This window comes from Bos indicus x Bos taurus, chromosome 2 (assembly GCF_003369695.1).
Source record: "Bos indicus x Bos taurus breed Angus x Brahman F1 hybrid chromosome 2, Bos_hybrid_MaternalHap_v2.0, whole genome shotgun sequence".
In the NCBI taxonomy this organism is placed as follows: Eukaryota; Metazoa; Chordata; class Mammalia; order Artiodactyla; family Bovidae; genus Bos; species Bos indicus x Bos taurus.
The window spans coordinates 23571422-23587935 of NC_040077.1; the positions used below are offsets into that span (position 1 = coordinate 23571422).

General features: G+C 40.6%; 1 protein-coding gene across 5 annotated transcripts in view; it reads right to left on the minus strand.

Annotated features, from left to right (window-relative positions):
• RAPGEF4 (Rap guanine nucleotide exchange factor 4) overlaps window positions 1-16514 on the minus strand; it is a 330697-nt gene that overhangs the window by 138874 nt on the left and 175309 nt on the right. For all 5 annotated transcript variants that reach the window (XM_027557478.1, XM_027557487.1, XM_027557494.1 and 2 more), the window contains 2 exons: window positions 11013-11085; window positions 6950-6969 (listed from right to left, as the gene is read on the minus strand). In XM_027557478.1, coding sequence (XP_027413279.1) covers window positions 6950-6969; window positions 11013-11085 — 93 coding nt within the window. The remainder of the gene's footprint in view (window positions 1-6949; window positions 6970-11012; window positions 11086-16514) is intronic.

Sequence of the window (16514 nt, forward strand, 5' to 3'; positions counted from 1 at the left end):
AGATTAGTTTATCCAATCTGATAATACTACAATTTTCTTTCCTAAACCTAAGACATATTTTGCAAATAATTTGATTTCAGTTTGTCAAAACAAGGACAAGAACAATTCAAGTACACCAAACAAATGATACTATATATATTTTAGTCTCACAGTCAATTGGGATAACACGCTATTAGCACCCAGTTACGAGGGTAAAGCGTCTGCCTACAATGTGGGAGACCCGGGTTCGATCCCTGGGTCCGATCCCTGGGTCAGGAAGATCCCCTGGAGAAGGAAATGGCAGCCCACTCCAGTACTCTTGCCTGGAAAATCCTATGGACGGAGGAGCCTGGTAGGCTACAGTCCATGGGGTCACAAAGAGTTGGATACAACTGATGGATTTCACTTCACTTCACTGGTGATGAATATAATTGCCTGCAGCACAGGATAAAATATTTCTGAAGACAGGGATGTACTCACCCATAACTCTGGAATCAGCAGTGTAGTATCTTAATTATCAACATGACATCATGTTCCTTGCCCGGCAGAGAGTGGAACTAATTCTCAGCAGCACAGCCAACACCGAGCAGCCTCCCCTCAAGGCCGTGCCATTTGTTAAAGGGAGAGCAGGCAGGGGCTAGCGGCTGGAGAGACTGGCGAATATCATTTCTTTTATGATATTTATTTATTCTTTAATGATTATTCTTTCAACCATTAAACACGTCTCAGGTTCTCTGTGATATCTTGCTCAAGTCAAATTCTGATTACGGAGAAGACTCAGAACATATTCAAAGCAGGGTTACATGGTGTAACTCAGTGGCAGCCCTAGGAAACCATTAGCATGACTGCAGCATTCAAAAGCTCCGCTCCATAAAAATGTAGACACACTAACATGAGAGCACTGAATCAGTCACCAAATATCATTCATAATATTACAAAAGTAAGTCTAAAATATATAAGGAACCATCACCTCAATACATCCTAAAAGATACCCTTTTATCAAGCAAACTCACAGCAAGCCAGTCCTGTGAGCACTGGGGAGAACATTCGGAGGTTACAAACACATGGCTTAACTGACAGCAAAAGATCAGATCATCAGAGAGTTCCCTGCATTAACTATTTACTCTGCAGAGGAAGGACAACAATACATCATCTTAAAAACTCAATCAGAAATAGAAACAGACTTATAGATATCAAAAACAAACTTATGTTTACACATAGGGAGACAAACATGGTGGGAGAGGGATAAACCAGGAGCTAGGCATGAACACACACACAGCTACTGGAAATAAGACAGGTAACCAACAAGGACCTACTCTACTGCACACTGCATCGTTCCCTGTATATAGGGAACTCTATATTCTGTGATAATCTCTAATAGAAAAGAATCTGAGAAGGAATATATGTATAACTGAATCACTTTGATGCACACCTGAAACTAACACAGCATTGTAAATCAACTCTATTCCAATAAAATTTAAAAAGAGAAAAAAAAAATTCAATTAGGATACCACTGCAGAAGCTAGACACAGAGAGAGAGAGAAAAGCATGGACCAGCTTTTATGTGAGGAGAGGAAGAGATGGAATAAGCAGCAGAAAGAAATTGAGCAATGGCCTCCTGCCCCATAAAATACATAACTCACAAACACAAACATTTCTTCAGAGACCAAGAACTGAAGTTGTCCTTGGCACCTTGGATATTAAGAGGCTGTTTTTCCCCAGAGGTGGTGCAAAGTCAGTCTTTGCTCACTGAGCTCTGCTTTCTAATAGGCTAGCTAAGGAATGAGTATTTACACACTGCACAATTCATAGTTTGGGGCCAGCGATACTGCTAAATCTAGTTTTCACTTTGGTGATAAGCAACTTGTCCCTCAGAATGAAAACGAGCAGCTTGGGATTTCCTGTTTTCAGCATTTGGTTGGTTTGCTCTCCTGTGTAGAGCGTCGCACCCTCAGCTAGTCATATGTATATTGCTTCCGTGTGTGACAGTGCTGGTTAAACCATTCTCACCCTAGAACAGAGAGACATGGCTCCTAGGGCAAAGCTGTGAACTCTGGCCAAGGTGTCCTGATAAGTTCTGGATGCTTACTCAGTTCAGTTCAGTTCAGTCGCTCAGTCGTGTCCGACTCTTTGAGACCCCATGAATCGCAGCACGCCAGGCCTCCCTGTCCATCACCAACTCCTGGAGTTCACTCAGACTCATGTCCATGGAGTCGGTGATGCCATCCAGCCATCTCATCCTCTGTTGTCCCCTTCTCTTCCTGCCCCCAATCCCTCCCAGCGTCAGAGTCTTTTCCAATGAGTTAACTCTTTGCATGAGGTGGCCAAAGTACTGGAGTTTCAGCTTTAACATCATTCCTTCCAAAGAAAACCCAGGGCTGATCTCCTTCAGAATGGACTGGTTGGACCTCCTTGCAGTCCAAGGGACTCTCAAGAGTCTTCTCCAACACCACAGTTCAAAAGCATCAATTCTTCGGCACTCAGCTTTCTTCACAGTCCAACTCTCACATCCATACATGACCACTGGAAAAACCATAGTCTACTAGTCATGTTTTAAAGTAGGATTTTAAAACTGTGTTCCACCATATACCATTGGTTTGAATTCAGTTTGAAAGCTGGAGTTGAAAGGTCTTGGACAACAAGGAGATCAAACCAGTCCATCCTAAAAAAAATCAACCCTGAATATTCATTGGAAGGACTGGTGCTGAAGCTGAAACTCCAATACTTTGGTCCCCTGATGTGAAGAACTGACTCATTGGAAAAGACCCTGATGCTGGGAAAGACTGAAGGCAGGAGGAGAAGGGGACTGAAGATGAGACGGTTGGATGGCATCACCGACTCAATGGACATGAGTTTGAGCAAGCTCCGGGAGATGGTGAAGGGCAGGGAAGCCTGGTGTGCTGCAGTCCATGGGTTCACAGAGAGTCAGACATGACTTAGCAACTGAATAACAACAACATGAGATCTTTTTTATTTTTTAAAGATTTTTTTAAAAAATGTGAACCATTTTAAAAGTCTTTATTGAATTTGTTACAATATTGTTCATTTTATGTTTTGATTTTTGGCTGTAAGGCATGTGGGATCTTAGTTCCCTGAACAGGGACCTAACCTATACCGCTGCATTGGAACATGAGGTCTTAACCACTGGACCACCAGGGAATTCTCTATGGAGTTTAAATTTTTTTTTTTAAATATGTTTTAAGTTTGTATAAGAATACACAATTTCCTTTCTCTTCATCTGGCCTAGAATCACAGCCAATCTATAATGCTAAAATAAGATGCTGTCATTTAATTGGTGGAAAACACTCTGATTTGCTTTCTCTAACCTTGAAGAAAAGCAACAGTAGAGATGTTATTATAGTTCCTAAAAATTCCTAAACTTGCTAACCTATTGACCCTAATAGTTACTTGCTATTTATTCTTCTACTGCCCTCTCCTTAATGAGAATTTTCACAAAGCACATAAACTATGTCCTTACCATTTGCCATTTAAAAGCTTACGTCTTTATAATAATTTCCAAAAGTATTCTTCATATAAATAACCCATGATCTTTTTTTAAGTTTGGGAAGCTTAAGTAATCTACTTAAAAAGAGACCTACCAAATAGTTTTGCAAGACCCCCAGGCTTGCTTGTTATTAACTGCTGGCATCATTTCTTCCAGGCCTTGGGAAATCCTTGAGCTCTGAGTTGACAGTGCTTTGTATTGGGAAAGTATCCTTGCATACTTCACAAGAAGCTTGCTAATCACACTGTCAGTGCCTAAAACATGAAGATCTCAAATGATCCTTTTAGAAACAAGATGTTTGTAAATCAGAAAATGGGATTTTTTTCTTAATATCCTCCTGAGTCTATTTTCTGGTTCCTTCCATACTGAGGAAGAAATGTATAACTTTCTAAAATTACAAAACTCCTTAGCAGTTGCCTCTCAAAAGAATGGAGCACAATAAGCAACAAAGTCTATCTAAGCAGAAAATAGTATAGACAAGCTCATTTCTTCAAAGGGCAATCCTAACATTCAACTAGAAAGCTTTCTTTTCATTGTGGTTATTTTTATCTTCTGTGTTAAACATCGTCAGCCAGGTATGGCACTTACAGGCGACAGACAAAAAGAAAACTTAAACAGATCAAAGAGAAGAATCTATAAAACCAAAGGCCTCAAACAACTGCACCCACGCCAAAATAGTTTCCTTGCTTTATTAGTTCAATGGTCATTTTTCTAATACTGTTATTAATTGTTTTACAGGTTCCAGTATCTGGTGTGATCTAAAGCTGAATGATGTTCCTACTAATTATAGTAAGCAGTAAGCAAAGGAATCCAGCAAGTTAGCTGTCAGCCTATTTGTTTCTATGAAAAGTGCAACTTGTGAAAAGAAAGTTCTTTTTATGAAAGGTAAGCCTGGGTCTGAAAATAAAATACAGCTGGCAAGGCAGCTAAAAACACCACTTACTGATGTCTGATATTGGATTAAAAGTTAAACATGGTGATTAACAAAATCAAGAGCAGGAGCTAGAAAAGAGAATATATTCTTTATACGAAGAGTCTGTTTGGACCCTGAGAAAATAGCCTAAGTGCTTTTGTTTCAGTCCACAGGCATATTGTTGCTATTAGAGAAACATAAAGGGTCTATAATATTGCCCCACATGTAAAGAAGGTAAAGGATAAAAGAAATCGTGCGAACACAACTTGTCTCTTTTAAAGGAAATAATTCAATTAACACCACTTTAAGGCTCTTAGGCTTCCTTTTATCTTTCTAGAGCTTCAACCCTACTCATGAATGTTTTTCATCTTATTTGCTTTATTTTGACTGATGGCATTGGAGAGCTTTCTGAATAACAAGCAGTGACATTCTATCCACTCTACTTACTGATAGAGAAAAGTATGCTTCCTTTTACTAGAGAATTTGACATAGAATGACCCAAACAAATACAAATAAGCATGTATGATGACTAGTTACTGGGCAGATAACCTGGCCAGCCCCTTAAATCTTTGAGGGCAAGATGCTGTTAAAATCCTTGTATCTGACTTTCTGTGAACTTCAAATTCTTCTTTCGTCATGAAGTGAGCTACGTGACAGCTGGTAGGCTCTCTACTTAGAACGCTGTGTCTGTTGATCCACTGCAGGGAGGTCCAACCTAAAGGTCACCGGGTGTCTAAGAGAGACCGAGCTTCCCTTTGAAGTTTAGAATATTTGAGACCTCCTAGGGGCTGGCCATTCTGGGTGTGCTCTCCACACCACTGAACGTTCCTTGATGGGGAGGCACCAGGCCCTTTTAGCATCTTTATTTAGCTCATGATCCACATATTATTTGTCACAGTGTGCTTTGGAATATCCATGTCCAAAATGATGCCAAGTTCGATCACTTTAGAGTCTAAAGGCTATTTTTTAGACTCTCCATGAACCTAGAGCTTTACTCAACACACAAAGATGTATTTTTAATACCAAAATATCATTACAAAGGTTTACTGAACAAAGGTATTTTAAGAAGGGGTAGGAGACATTTGTTTATATCAAAAATGTCCTCTGGACACTTGGTCCACATCAAAAGGTCCTTGAAATTTGGTTATATCCAAAAAAGCACATAAGCATATTTGGTCCATGACAAGTGATTATGGAAAGGACAAATAACAAAGTCTTTTTGGCATGGACCAAATGTCTCCATGGATGCTTTCAATAGGACCAAATGTCTTTCAAGGTTAAGGAGAGCCATAAGATGTAAAAGGATAATTACTTTATAAAAGGTAGGATATTTTTCAGAGGAGAAAAAATAGGTAGTAAATGATATAAGACTTGATAAAATAATTATTATAACAGTCTTCACATTTACTGAGCTCTACTGTATGAATCTCTATTCTTGCCACAGATCATATTTAATATTCATGATGGCCTCTTAAGATAGTTACAACCAACATCCACATTTTAAAGATGAGGCAAGGATACTTATAGAAGTCAAGAGGCTTGCACAAATCCCCACAACTAGGAACTGAAGTCCTCTGCTGAACCCAACCAATGAGGATTTGATGTAACATTTGAAGTGATATTGCTAGGTCTTGAACCCAAGTTTGTGGTGGTACAGCAGTGGGTCAGAATTCCCCACCAGCCCTTTAAAACCAGCATTATGAAAACAGGAAGACCTAAAGAAAGCTAGAGTCAGACCTTTGAAAAGCAATACAGAAACAGTCTGAAATTACCACAGACACAGGACCAAAAGCAGGGAAAAAAATAGGAAAGGGTGATAGTTCTGTAACACTGCCACCGGCTACAGCAACTGAGGTACACAGGAAGTTGATACATCCCGGAGCCACCAAGCACCACTTGAGGTTAATCCTTACACACTTCCACATTAACCCTCCCATGCTGTTGTCTCAATTTAGATGCCAGTTCATATTATTAATGTTATTATTTGCATGCAAAGACAACGCCACTATACCACCACCAGCCTTAGAAGGAGTACTTGGCACTGGTTCTTGGTAAAAGGTTTATCCTAAACCACCTAGGCTCTTACCTGTTTGCCCTAACCAATTAGATAATTCATTATTTTCAACTTCCAAAGAGAAACGTTAATGTATTTGGGTGCATTTATAAAATCAACTGGCCTCAAATTTCATATTTTATATTCCTATTAAGGAAAAACAGTTTATTTTCTATGTGCCATTAAACTAATGATTTGCTCTACTGCCATGTATGCATCAGGGGAGAAAGAAACACTTAGCAACGTCTCCCTCTAGGATAACCTTTCTTCGTACGATTTAATATCAAGGACATGTGACGACCATGTCAAAGCCATTGGCCTTCTCCCCTTCATATTTCACAGTGACTCACCCAAAGATGCCAGAATAAGATTAGAAAAATATTTATGACTCTGTTGAATATGGATAAAGAGCTCTCTTGTTGATAAAGTTACCACAATTATTTTTTTTACCTTATGACAGTTTTTAGAAATTAGGCAGAGAAAGAGAGTAGTTACTCACGTTCTCCTTGTCAGGAATCCCTAGAAAAGGAAAGAGAGAAAGAACATGAGTTAGAAGATCAGCTTGGAAAATGGAAATTAAATCCCTTGCTGAATCAAACCAAGTAAAAATTTGATGTTTTCAATTTGTCTTTCCATAAAAATGTACATACTGCTGCTTGGAAAAAAAGCAGCACCTACCAAAATCTGTAACATAAACAAATCAATGAATCAGAGCAGGGCTATGTGCCAGACAACAAAATATCACGCTTATTTTGCTTTTCTACCATATGCTTTACTCTCCTAGAGGTAAAAAGTCATCCTTGCTTATTTTATACCATGTGAGCAACTAATTCCTCTGTCTTGAGCACAAGAACACTCAGAATTTTAGAAAAACACATCACACTCTTAAGTTGCAATTGTTATATTTTTACAAGGCAAACGACCTCACACCATTCAGGGATCTGAACTTGGGGGCAAGTTGCACATAAAAACCACCAGCACACAATTTTTATCTTGGGCACAGCCAACTCTTGCTTCTTTCAAGTCAGGTATGAGCACAGCAATGGCTATTTCCAGAGATGTCTCAGTCTTCTTAGCAAATAAGTTAATCATTCATCCATTCACTCATTTACAAACATTGGCTCAGATGGTGAAGAATCTGCCCGCAATGTGGGAGACCTGGGTTCGATCTCTGAGTTGGAAAGATCCCCTGCAGAAGGGAACAGCTACCCATTCCAGTATTCTGGCCTGGAGAATCCATGGACAGAGGAGCCTGGCAGGCTACAGTCCATGGGGTCACAAAGAGTCGGACAGAACTGAGCAACTAACACTCAATCACCCAATATTTTTAATAAGGAGCCACACAGCACTTAAAATATTGGCATTAAAAGCACCAAGCGCCCATCCTAATAGGCAGCAGTAAGCAGGAGAGGGAAGAAAGGAATAGATTACTAGGAAACACACCCTAATTAAACTTTGACCACCATAGTATCAGGACATTAAAGCTCTGACAGAAAACAAGCGGATGGAGAGGGTTGTTCTCTCAAGCAGAGAGTATTAATGAACATGTTTGCCATCACTTCCCAGATCTCTCAGAAACAGTAAGGGTATCCCAAGGTCAGCATTCAGAAATTCATCTTGAATCCATCTAGCCATTTATCCCTCCACCCATCCAACAACCACTTGAAAAGACTAGATTTGACAGAATGAGGAGATACAGGTTGTAACAGAATGAGGTTGTAACAGAAGCTTACTTTCTAGGAGGTTTAATAAGACAAATGCAGTTATACAAATCCTCATATTGGAGTGGATAGAAATTAGGGTATCTGAAGAGAAACAATATTGAAAAGGTGATCTCAGGACACGTAGGAACCTGAAAGTTGGGCTAAGGCATTAGCGGTCTTGGAATTTCACTTTCTATGACGGGCAGTGGACTATCATTAAAGGTTCAGAGCAACAGAGTGATATGAACAAGAAAAGGAAAGGAAGGGACTTTCAAAATTAAAAAACATTTAAGATACAGAAACTGGAGACAATGACATGGGTCCGTGATTGAAGTCCAAAGACATTCAGTTGAGGAAATTTGGACTTGGATTCGGTGGGGGCTGTTATTAAGGAAAATCATCCTAGCAATTGGGCGTGGTAATGGTGTGGTTTTTGCATGGAAAAGTCTACATTTTCAAAAACGTCTGCTGAAATGTATATATATGACTAGAAGAAGAAAATATGGCAAAATGATTATGTGAAAATACCTATCAAGTTAATAAAAATCACATTCAAGTATTAAATATTAATTAAATCAAAGCGATGAAAATACAGGTGTTAACTGTATCATCCTGTATGTTTGAAATTTGTCATAATAAAACGTAAATTGAAGAAGTTCTGTGTAAGTCAGGTGTAGGGTAAACCTTGGGTGAAATAATGAAGACTCACAGCCATTGAGCCATCTTTGCTCTCAGGTCAAGGGTGATGAGGCCCTCAGCCAGGCGGCTGCAGCAGGGAGAGAAAGCAAAGAGTATGAGCACCAGAGAGGAAGGAGCAAGGGACAGACCAGTGATTAACCTCAGTGGGTGGCGGTGAGAGAAGAGAGGGCTCCAAACAGTGGAGGCCTAGCACCTTGTACGGGAGGACAGTGAAGTTATGAATGGAAATAGGCTTTCAGCAGAAGGACGGTTTGTGGGAATCACCATGTGCTCCATTATCAACACTGTGAGTGCATGAGACCAGCAGGACTACCTGGTGGGAAGAAAACCAGCAGTCATTTGGAAAGTTAGGCTGCCTTTTGTAAGACTCAAATGGAGCTACTGGTTTCAGGAAGGATCTGTATCAGTTGCAAGAAAGGATGCAACGATCGAGCGGAGAGTATAGAGAAAAAAAAGAAAAACAGCCAAGGCTGGACTTGAGTAGTGACTGAATTTCCAGATGAGGGGAAGAAGTACCCATGAAAGAGACAAGAATACAAGTGGCCATGAGAAAACCAGGATAATTCAGTGGAGCATGGGACCCAAGGGAGAATGGAGACTGAACATGGAAACTCTTACTCAGTCAGAGAATGGAGAATAGTAATGACTGAGTCTGGTTATTGGTTGGTCACTGGAGAATTTAGATGGTTCGAGTTGGAAGTCAGACTTTGAAGGGTTAAAGATTCACTGGTGTTGAGAAAATAGTAGTTCACATCATTTGGGTTCTTATTATATGCCCAGTGCCCTTCTAAATGGAGATTCCGAGGTGGGGCGGTGTTAAAAATCTGCCTGCTGAAACAGGAGATGTGGGTTTGGTCCCTGGGTGAGGAAGATCCCCAGGAGGAGGAAAGAGCAACCCACTCCTGTATTCTTGCTGGGAAAATCCCACGGATAGAGGAGCCTGGTGGGCTACAAACCATGGGGTTGCAAAGACTTGGAGGTGACTGAGCATACACGCATGCACCCTTCTAAACATTTGACACGTGCTCTTCTTTCAGTCTCCAAAACAATCCTATGAGGAAACTGAGGCGCAGAGACATTAAGTGCCTTGCCAGAAGCCACACAGCTAGGAAACAGCACAACTGGGATTTCCAACTTGGTTACTGATCATCCCTAGATCAGCCAGAAGAGAAAAATCAAGAACAGGAGAAGAAACTAAAAGAAAGATCCGTCCTCCAACATCCACCTCTCCAAGGACAGAAAAGAAACTGAGAAGGAGAATGCACAGGCTGCCCAGAAACATGAAACAGAGGGAAAGGGAGCTCACTTCAGATCCTGATCAAGCGAGAAGGGTCACCTGTGGAGAGCGATCTGTTTGAGTGAGAGTGGGAATTCAAGGAGGTATTCAAGAAGACATGAGGGTGACTCTGGCTCTGAGATGCTTGGAGTGGAAGCACTGCTTGATCCATCAGTGTGTCAGCATTGAAGTGCTACAGCATCAGAAACCCCAGGGCTTGCTGCGTTATCACACATACATGGACAAGAGCCAAGTCAAGGGACCCAGAGCCTCAACAAGCAACTCTCAGGGATAGTACTGAGTGCTAAAAAGGTGTTTCCAACATGCGTGAACAGATAGACTCAGGACACAAAATTACTTTGAGTCTAGTGGGCACCCATTAGGAAAGAGTATCACAGAGAAAAACTTCCTTTCTTTTATGAGCAGCCAGAGACCGGTCTCCTACAAAAGGCTCGGAATTTGAAGAGAGCACGATTTAAGAAGAATAAAGAATGATTCGTGCTGCTTCTTTCCTTAAGAGCATCAAAATAAGCAAGAGGTGGAGCACTCAGGTGTCTACATGTGACTGAGATAAGCACAGTTCATGAATCCCATTTTAAAAGAACCTTCAAACCATACTTTAAGATGAAGGTCCTTTGAGAAAGCATGCTGAAGTTCCAACTAGCACCAGAGCATACCTCCCTCTATCAGCTAAGGCCACATAATTATATTGTAGGAACAATTTTTTAAAATAACCCAAGAATGGGCTGGAGGGTCTGTTTATCCATAAAAGAGTCTGGAGACTTATTCTGTCAAGCTGGTGTTGGACAGATTTTTCTTTGTCACATGAAAACACATACCGCATGACAAATTTTTAGATACAAGTGTTCACATTTTTCACTTACTGTCATTGTTAGAGCCCGTTTCCATAACACCATAAGGAGGAGCCAGAAGTCCTGCCATGTACTGTCGATATTTCTGAAAGACAAGATTGTAAACTCAGTGCACAGATATTTACTCACTTGGAGCATTCATGTGTTTACATGTTAAAAAGAAGAAAAGCTGGATGTCAGTAAGCATCTGAGTCTTGTATTTATAGAGCCATGAAGCGTGCTGTCTGGGCTCTGTGGCCTAAAATAAAAATGCTGTGTTCTAAAGAGGTCTTCCCGGATGAGACTGAAAGTGCCCCTGCCTCGGGAGGGGTTTCTACTGCAACCCACTCCTTCACGGTTTGTGATTGATTAACCAAACAGTGTGGGCTTTTGCCCTCCCCTCCACCTCCTGCCTGGCTTCTCATTCTCTCAAACACGTGCTCAGGTTTTTGTGGAGGAAAAAGACATTTGGTTTTTATAGATACAGATACAAATAAAAGTGCCACCTTCCTAACAGGTGAATGGCACTCAATCGGCCGTCTTTCAAAGCAAAAAGAAATGCATCTCTGGAAAGTGTCTGATGTGAAAGAAGCTGATTCATTACTATTTGCCAGCTTCCTTTTACACTGTACACCTGCCCGTTATGTGACCTCCAAAGAACCTGTGGGATGTTGTCAAATAGAATAGTTTGGCTTCATTTAGAACTATTTAGATCCTTCTGAATTTTCTCCCTCTGACTTTTGGTCCAGACGTGCTTTAAAACCTGAGGCTCAGTGATACATATTAGCGCCGGGAGTCTGTGCTGTTTTGAAGGAATAAGGCTTGGTGAGCATACAGCAAGCAGATCAAGCTCCCAGTGAGACAGAAGTGACATTTATGAAGAATGGAATATGAGTGTGAGACATTCTCTCTTCTCAGGTAATAAATACAGCCTCCTCCCCTTGCAGAATGAAAGCTGGGCAATTTTATTTGTTGCGTGGTGTCATGTATATTTATGGTTTATAATTATGATGGCACATAAATGTTAAACAGCATCAAAAGAATCAACACTTCATAATGTGCTTGTGGGTTACACAAACGTCAGCAGAAAAGACTTCATCTGTAGCAATGGGCAGCTGGCAGCATGCAGTATTTGAGCAGCCATCTGGCCCATTTGGTAGATTTGAATGGTGTTTGTAATGTAACATTGATGAGCTCTCAAAAGAGCCTTCTTCTAGTCAAGATGTGACTAGCTTTTTTTTTTTTAATCCTTTTTTCTTCTCCTTCTGAGGCAACTATACTAACACCTGCATGCAGACATTCAAAATCATGATTTCTCTCTGCCTCTGAGTTAACTAATCACTCAAACATACCCATGGGACCAATCAATCACCCTGAATTCCTGACATTTCCCTTTGATAATTTCTTCGTTCTGCTTTTCCTTTTTCTTATGATACCATCTACTCTTCTTCCTCATGAGAAAGCACCGGGCAAAGCACACTTCTGTGCATAATATTATGCTGGACTCTGAAAAAACAGGCTCAGAGAGAGCAGATGGGGGCTAGGTTATGTTCTAAGAAGGTTCTATGACCCCGCACAGTCTTTTGAGGTATTCCTCTCACTGTTAGCAACTCCATTAACAGGCTCCTGAAAGAAATAATTCATGTTAAATTAAAGGAGCAATTTTGCTTGGCTTAGAAATGCTGTTTTGGATGCAGCGAATGCATTTGTCTTGGGCACCTCAAAATCAAGTTCCATGAACTCCACGGAAGCACATTCCTGACTCCTAAGTGAACAGGACTTTGCCTCCCTTCAGCTCCATAGCATGGGGTCTAGGGTTTGCTCATGGAGCGTGATACCAGAGCAGTCACTCCTGGGAAGGGAAGACAGAGCAGCCATTCAGGGAGCAGAGTACGGGCTGCGTTTCAGCATGTAGATGCACTGAGCACCCACTGTGCCCTCACTGTGCCCTCGACACTGGGCTCCCTGCAGAGAATGGGCAGGGCCCTTTGCACTTCGAAAGCATCAATCTCCTAAGGACAGCAGTACTGTTGTACTCAGTACAGGGTACTCTGTCTTGCACATAATAGAAAATTAATATATATCTGTTGGCTTTTGGAATGTGAATGGAAATTTTCATACATATATAAAAATAGAGTATCACACCACATACTTAACATACAGCCTCAATAACTGTTAACTCATGACTAATGTTATTTCATCTACAATCCGATCCACTTGCCCCTTCCAGAGTTATTTTGAAGCAATTCCAGATATCATATCATTTAATCCACATATATTTCAATAGAAATCTCTAAAAGGTAAGGATTCTTTTTTTCCCCCAAAACAAAACCATAATACCATTATCTCAACTAAGAAATGTAATATCTCCATAATATTCAGTCAGGTTCAAATGTCTAATTGCTTTATATATGTCATTGCTGAATTGAATTTATAAATAACTTATTAGATACATAGATGAATGGAACGGAAAAGACTGCCCCAAAATAAACCCAGGCCTACATACATGGCCACTTAATTTACAAAAAAGGAGCCAAGAATATACAGTGGGGAAAGGACAGACTCCTCAATAAATGTGAGGTGTTGGGCAAACTGGACAGCCACTTGCAAAAGAATGCTCAGTCATGTCCGACTCTTTGCGACCCCATGAACAGCAGCACGCCAGGCCTCCCTGTCCGTCACTAACTCCTGGAGTCCACCCAAACCTATCTCCATTGAGTTGGTGATGCCATCCAATCATCTCATCCTCTGTCATCCCCTTCTCCTCCTGCCTTCAATCTTTCCCAGCATCAGGGTCTTTTCAAATGAGTCAGCTCTTCGCATCAGGTGGCCAAAGTATTGAAGTTTCAGCTTCAGCATCAGTTCTACCAATGAATATTCAGGACTGATTTCCTTTAGCATGGACTGGTTGGATCTCCTTGCAGGCCAAGGGACTCTCAAGAGTCTTCTCCAACACCACAGTTCAAAAGCATCAATTCTTCGGCACTCAGCTTTCTTTGTAGTCCAACTCTCACATCCATACGTGACCAGTGGAAAAACCGTAGCCTTGTCTAGAAGGACCTTTGTTGACAAAGGAATGTCTCTGCTTTTCAGTATGCTGTCTAGGTTGGTCATAACTTTCCTTCCAAGGAGTAAGTATCTTTTAATTTCATGGCTGCAATCACCATCTACAGTGATTTTGGAGCCCAGAAAAATAAAGTCAGCTACTGTTTCCATTGTTTCCCCATCTATTTGTCATGAAGTGATGGGACCAGATGCCATAATCTTAGTTTTCTGAATGTTGAGCTTTAAGCCAACTTTTTCACTCTTTTCTTTCACTTTCATCAACTGGACCACAATCTTACACAAAAATTAACTCAAAGTGGATGAAAGTCTCAAAGACCTGAAGCCATAAAACCCCTGGAAGAAATCATAGGCTGTAGGCTCCTTGACATTGGTCTTGGCAACAGTTTTTTTTTTTTTTTAAAACACCAAATGCAAAGGCAACCAGACCAAAAATCAGTAAGTGGGACTACATTAAACTGAAAAGTATTTGCACAGCAAAGGAAACAATCAACAAATGAAAAGGCAAGGTATTAAATGGCAGAAAATATTTACAAATCATATATCTGATAAGGGGTTAATATCCAAAATAAATGAATATAAAAAATCCAAACTCATAGATACAGAGAATAGACTGGTGACTGCCAGAGGTGGAGGGTGAAGCATAGGTGAAATGGGGTTTAAAACCTATTTCTGCAGAACCCGGAGCTCCTAGAGGACCCTCAGGCAAGGTAACACATAAGCAGAGCCTTCAGCTCCTATGGCAACTTGAGTATCTTCACTTTTAGCTGATATAGAATTTAGAGTTCCAAGAGTAATTTCATTTGAAAGATGACTTTTGCTTCTGAAAACTAAAAGTCTACAAACAACAAGAGTAAATAATCTTTAAACTCCCAGCCAGAAAGATGCTATTCAGAGAAGGCATTTCTTCTTCCATCAAGAAATCAGCAAAGACCAAATTAGGATTTGCCTATGAAGTGCTGGGGGGGGAGAGGAATAAATTGGGAGATTTGGGACTGACACATACGTACCACTATACATAAAATAGATCACTAATAAGGACTTACTGTAGAGCTCAGGGAATGCTACTCAATACTCTGTAATGGGCTACATGGGATAAGAATTTTTAAAAGAGTGGATATATGTATACGTATAATGGATTCACTTTTCTGCACAGCATAAACTAATACAACATTGTAAATCAACTATACTCCAAATTTAAAAAAAGAAAAAAAAAGGGTTAGACATCTATGGTTGTAGACTGGCCAAATGACAAGTTACCAACAGAATCGGAAGAACTAAGAATTTAACTAAGATGCATCATAGTGCAATGCTGACCTTCTCCAAGTGAGGTGTACAAACCCCCAGTGTAGCACCCAGCAGGACAAGAGGAGGTGTGACAGGGGTTAACAGAAGCTCTCCCTAGAGCTTAAATTTTATTCTATGTCAAGTAGTTGAAAGGACTACTTTTATACTTTTATATTATGGAGCAGAAAACTAAATTTGCATACATTTTAAAGATTAAAGCATGCAACTTCAAAGAAATTTGAGCTTGCTGCTGGCTGCTTCTAGCTACAAAGGGTCTAGACCCCGGGCATTATGTATTGATTTCCTCTGCATTCAGAGAACTTCAGTGGAAAAACTCAAGTGCCTCTAATGTAATGGAAAGCATGCAGATGCTGGAATCACACAAGAGTGGAGGCAATTCTGATTCTGCCACATGCTACCTATGTGAACTTAAGTAAGTTACCTCAGTTTCCTGGGTAAGGAACTTGGGATAATATCATCTATCTTTCAGGGCCAGTGGGGGGATGAGAAAAAAACTCTAAAGAAGTGCCCAGCATATATTAGGGACTTACTAAATGATTGCTGATGATAATAAAAATAATAATGATAATGATGAGGAAGAGGAGAAGAAAAAACAACAATCAAGAATTGATCAAACAAATCCCAATATATTTGATGATATATCCCAGACAGAGTCTCCAGCTTTAGGGAAAAATACTCTGTGGGTGACTTCTTATTACTGAGGCCGCTGATACACACACAACATAAAGACCCACAATACATCCACTGACCTGTCTACTAAAAGGAGTTGTAAAAACAACATCTTAAAGAGTAGATGTTCTTAAGTCGTTTTACTATATACTGCCTATTTTCATTGGAGAAGACAATGGCACCCCACTCCAGTACTCTAGCCTGGAAAATCCATGGACGGAGGAGCCTGGTAGGCTGCAGTCCATGGGGTTACTAAGAGTCAGACACGACTGAGCGACTTCACTTTCACTTTTTACTTTCACGCATTGGAGAAGGAAATGGCAACCCACTCCAGTGTTCTTGCCTGGAGAATCCCAGGGACAGAGGAACCTAATGGGTTGCTGTCTATGGGGTCGCACAGAGTCGGACACGACTGAAATGACTTAGCAGCAGCAGCAGCCTGTTTTCATACCCACATGGTAAATTAGTCCCAGGAGAAAGGAAGAGCACAAGAGA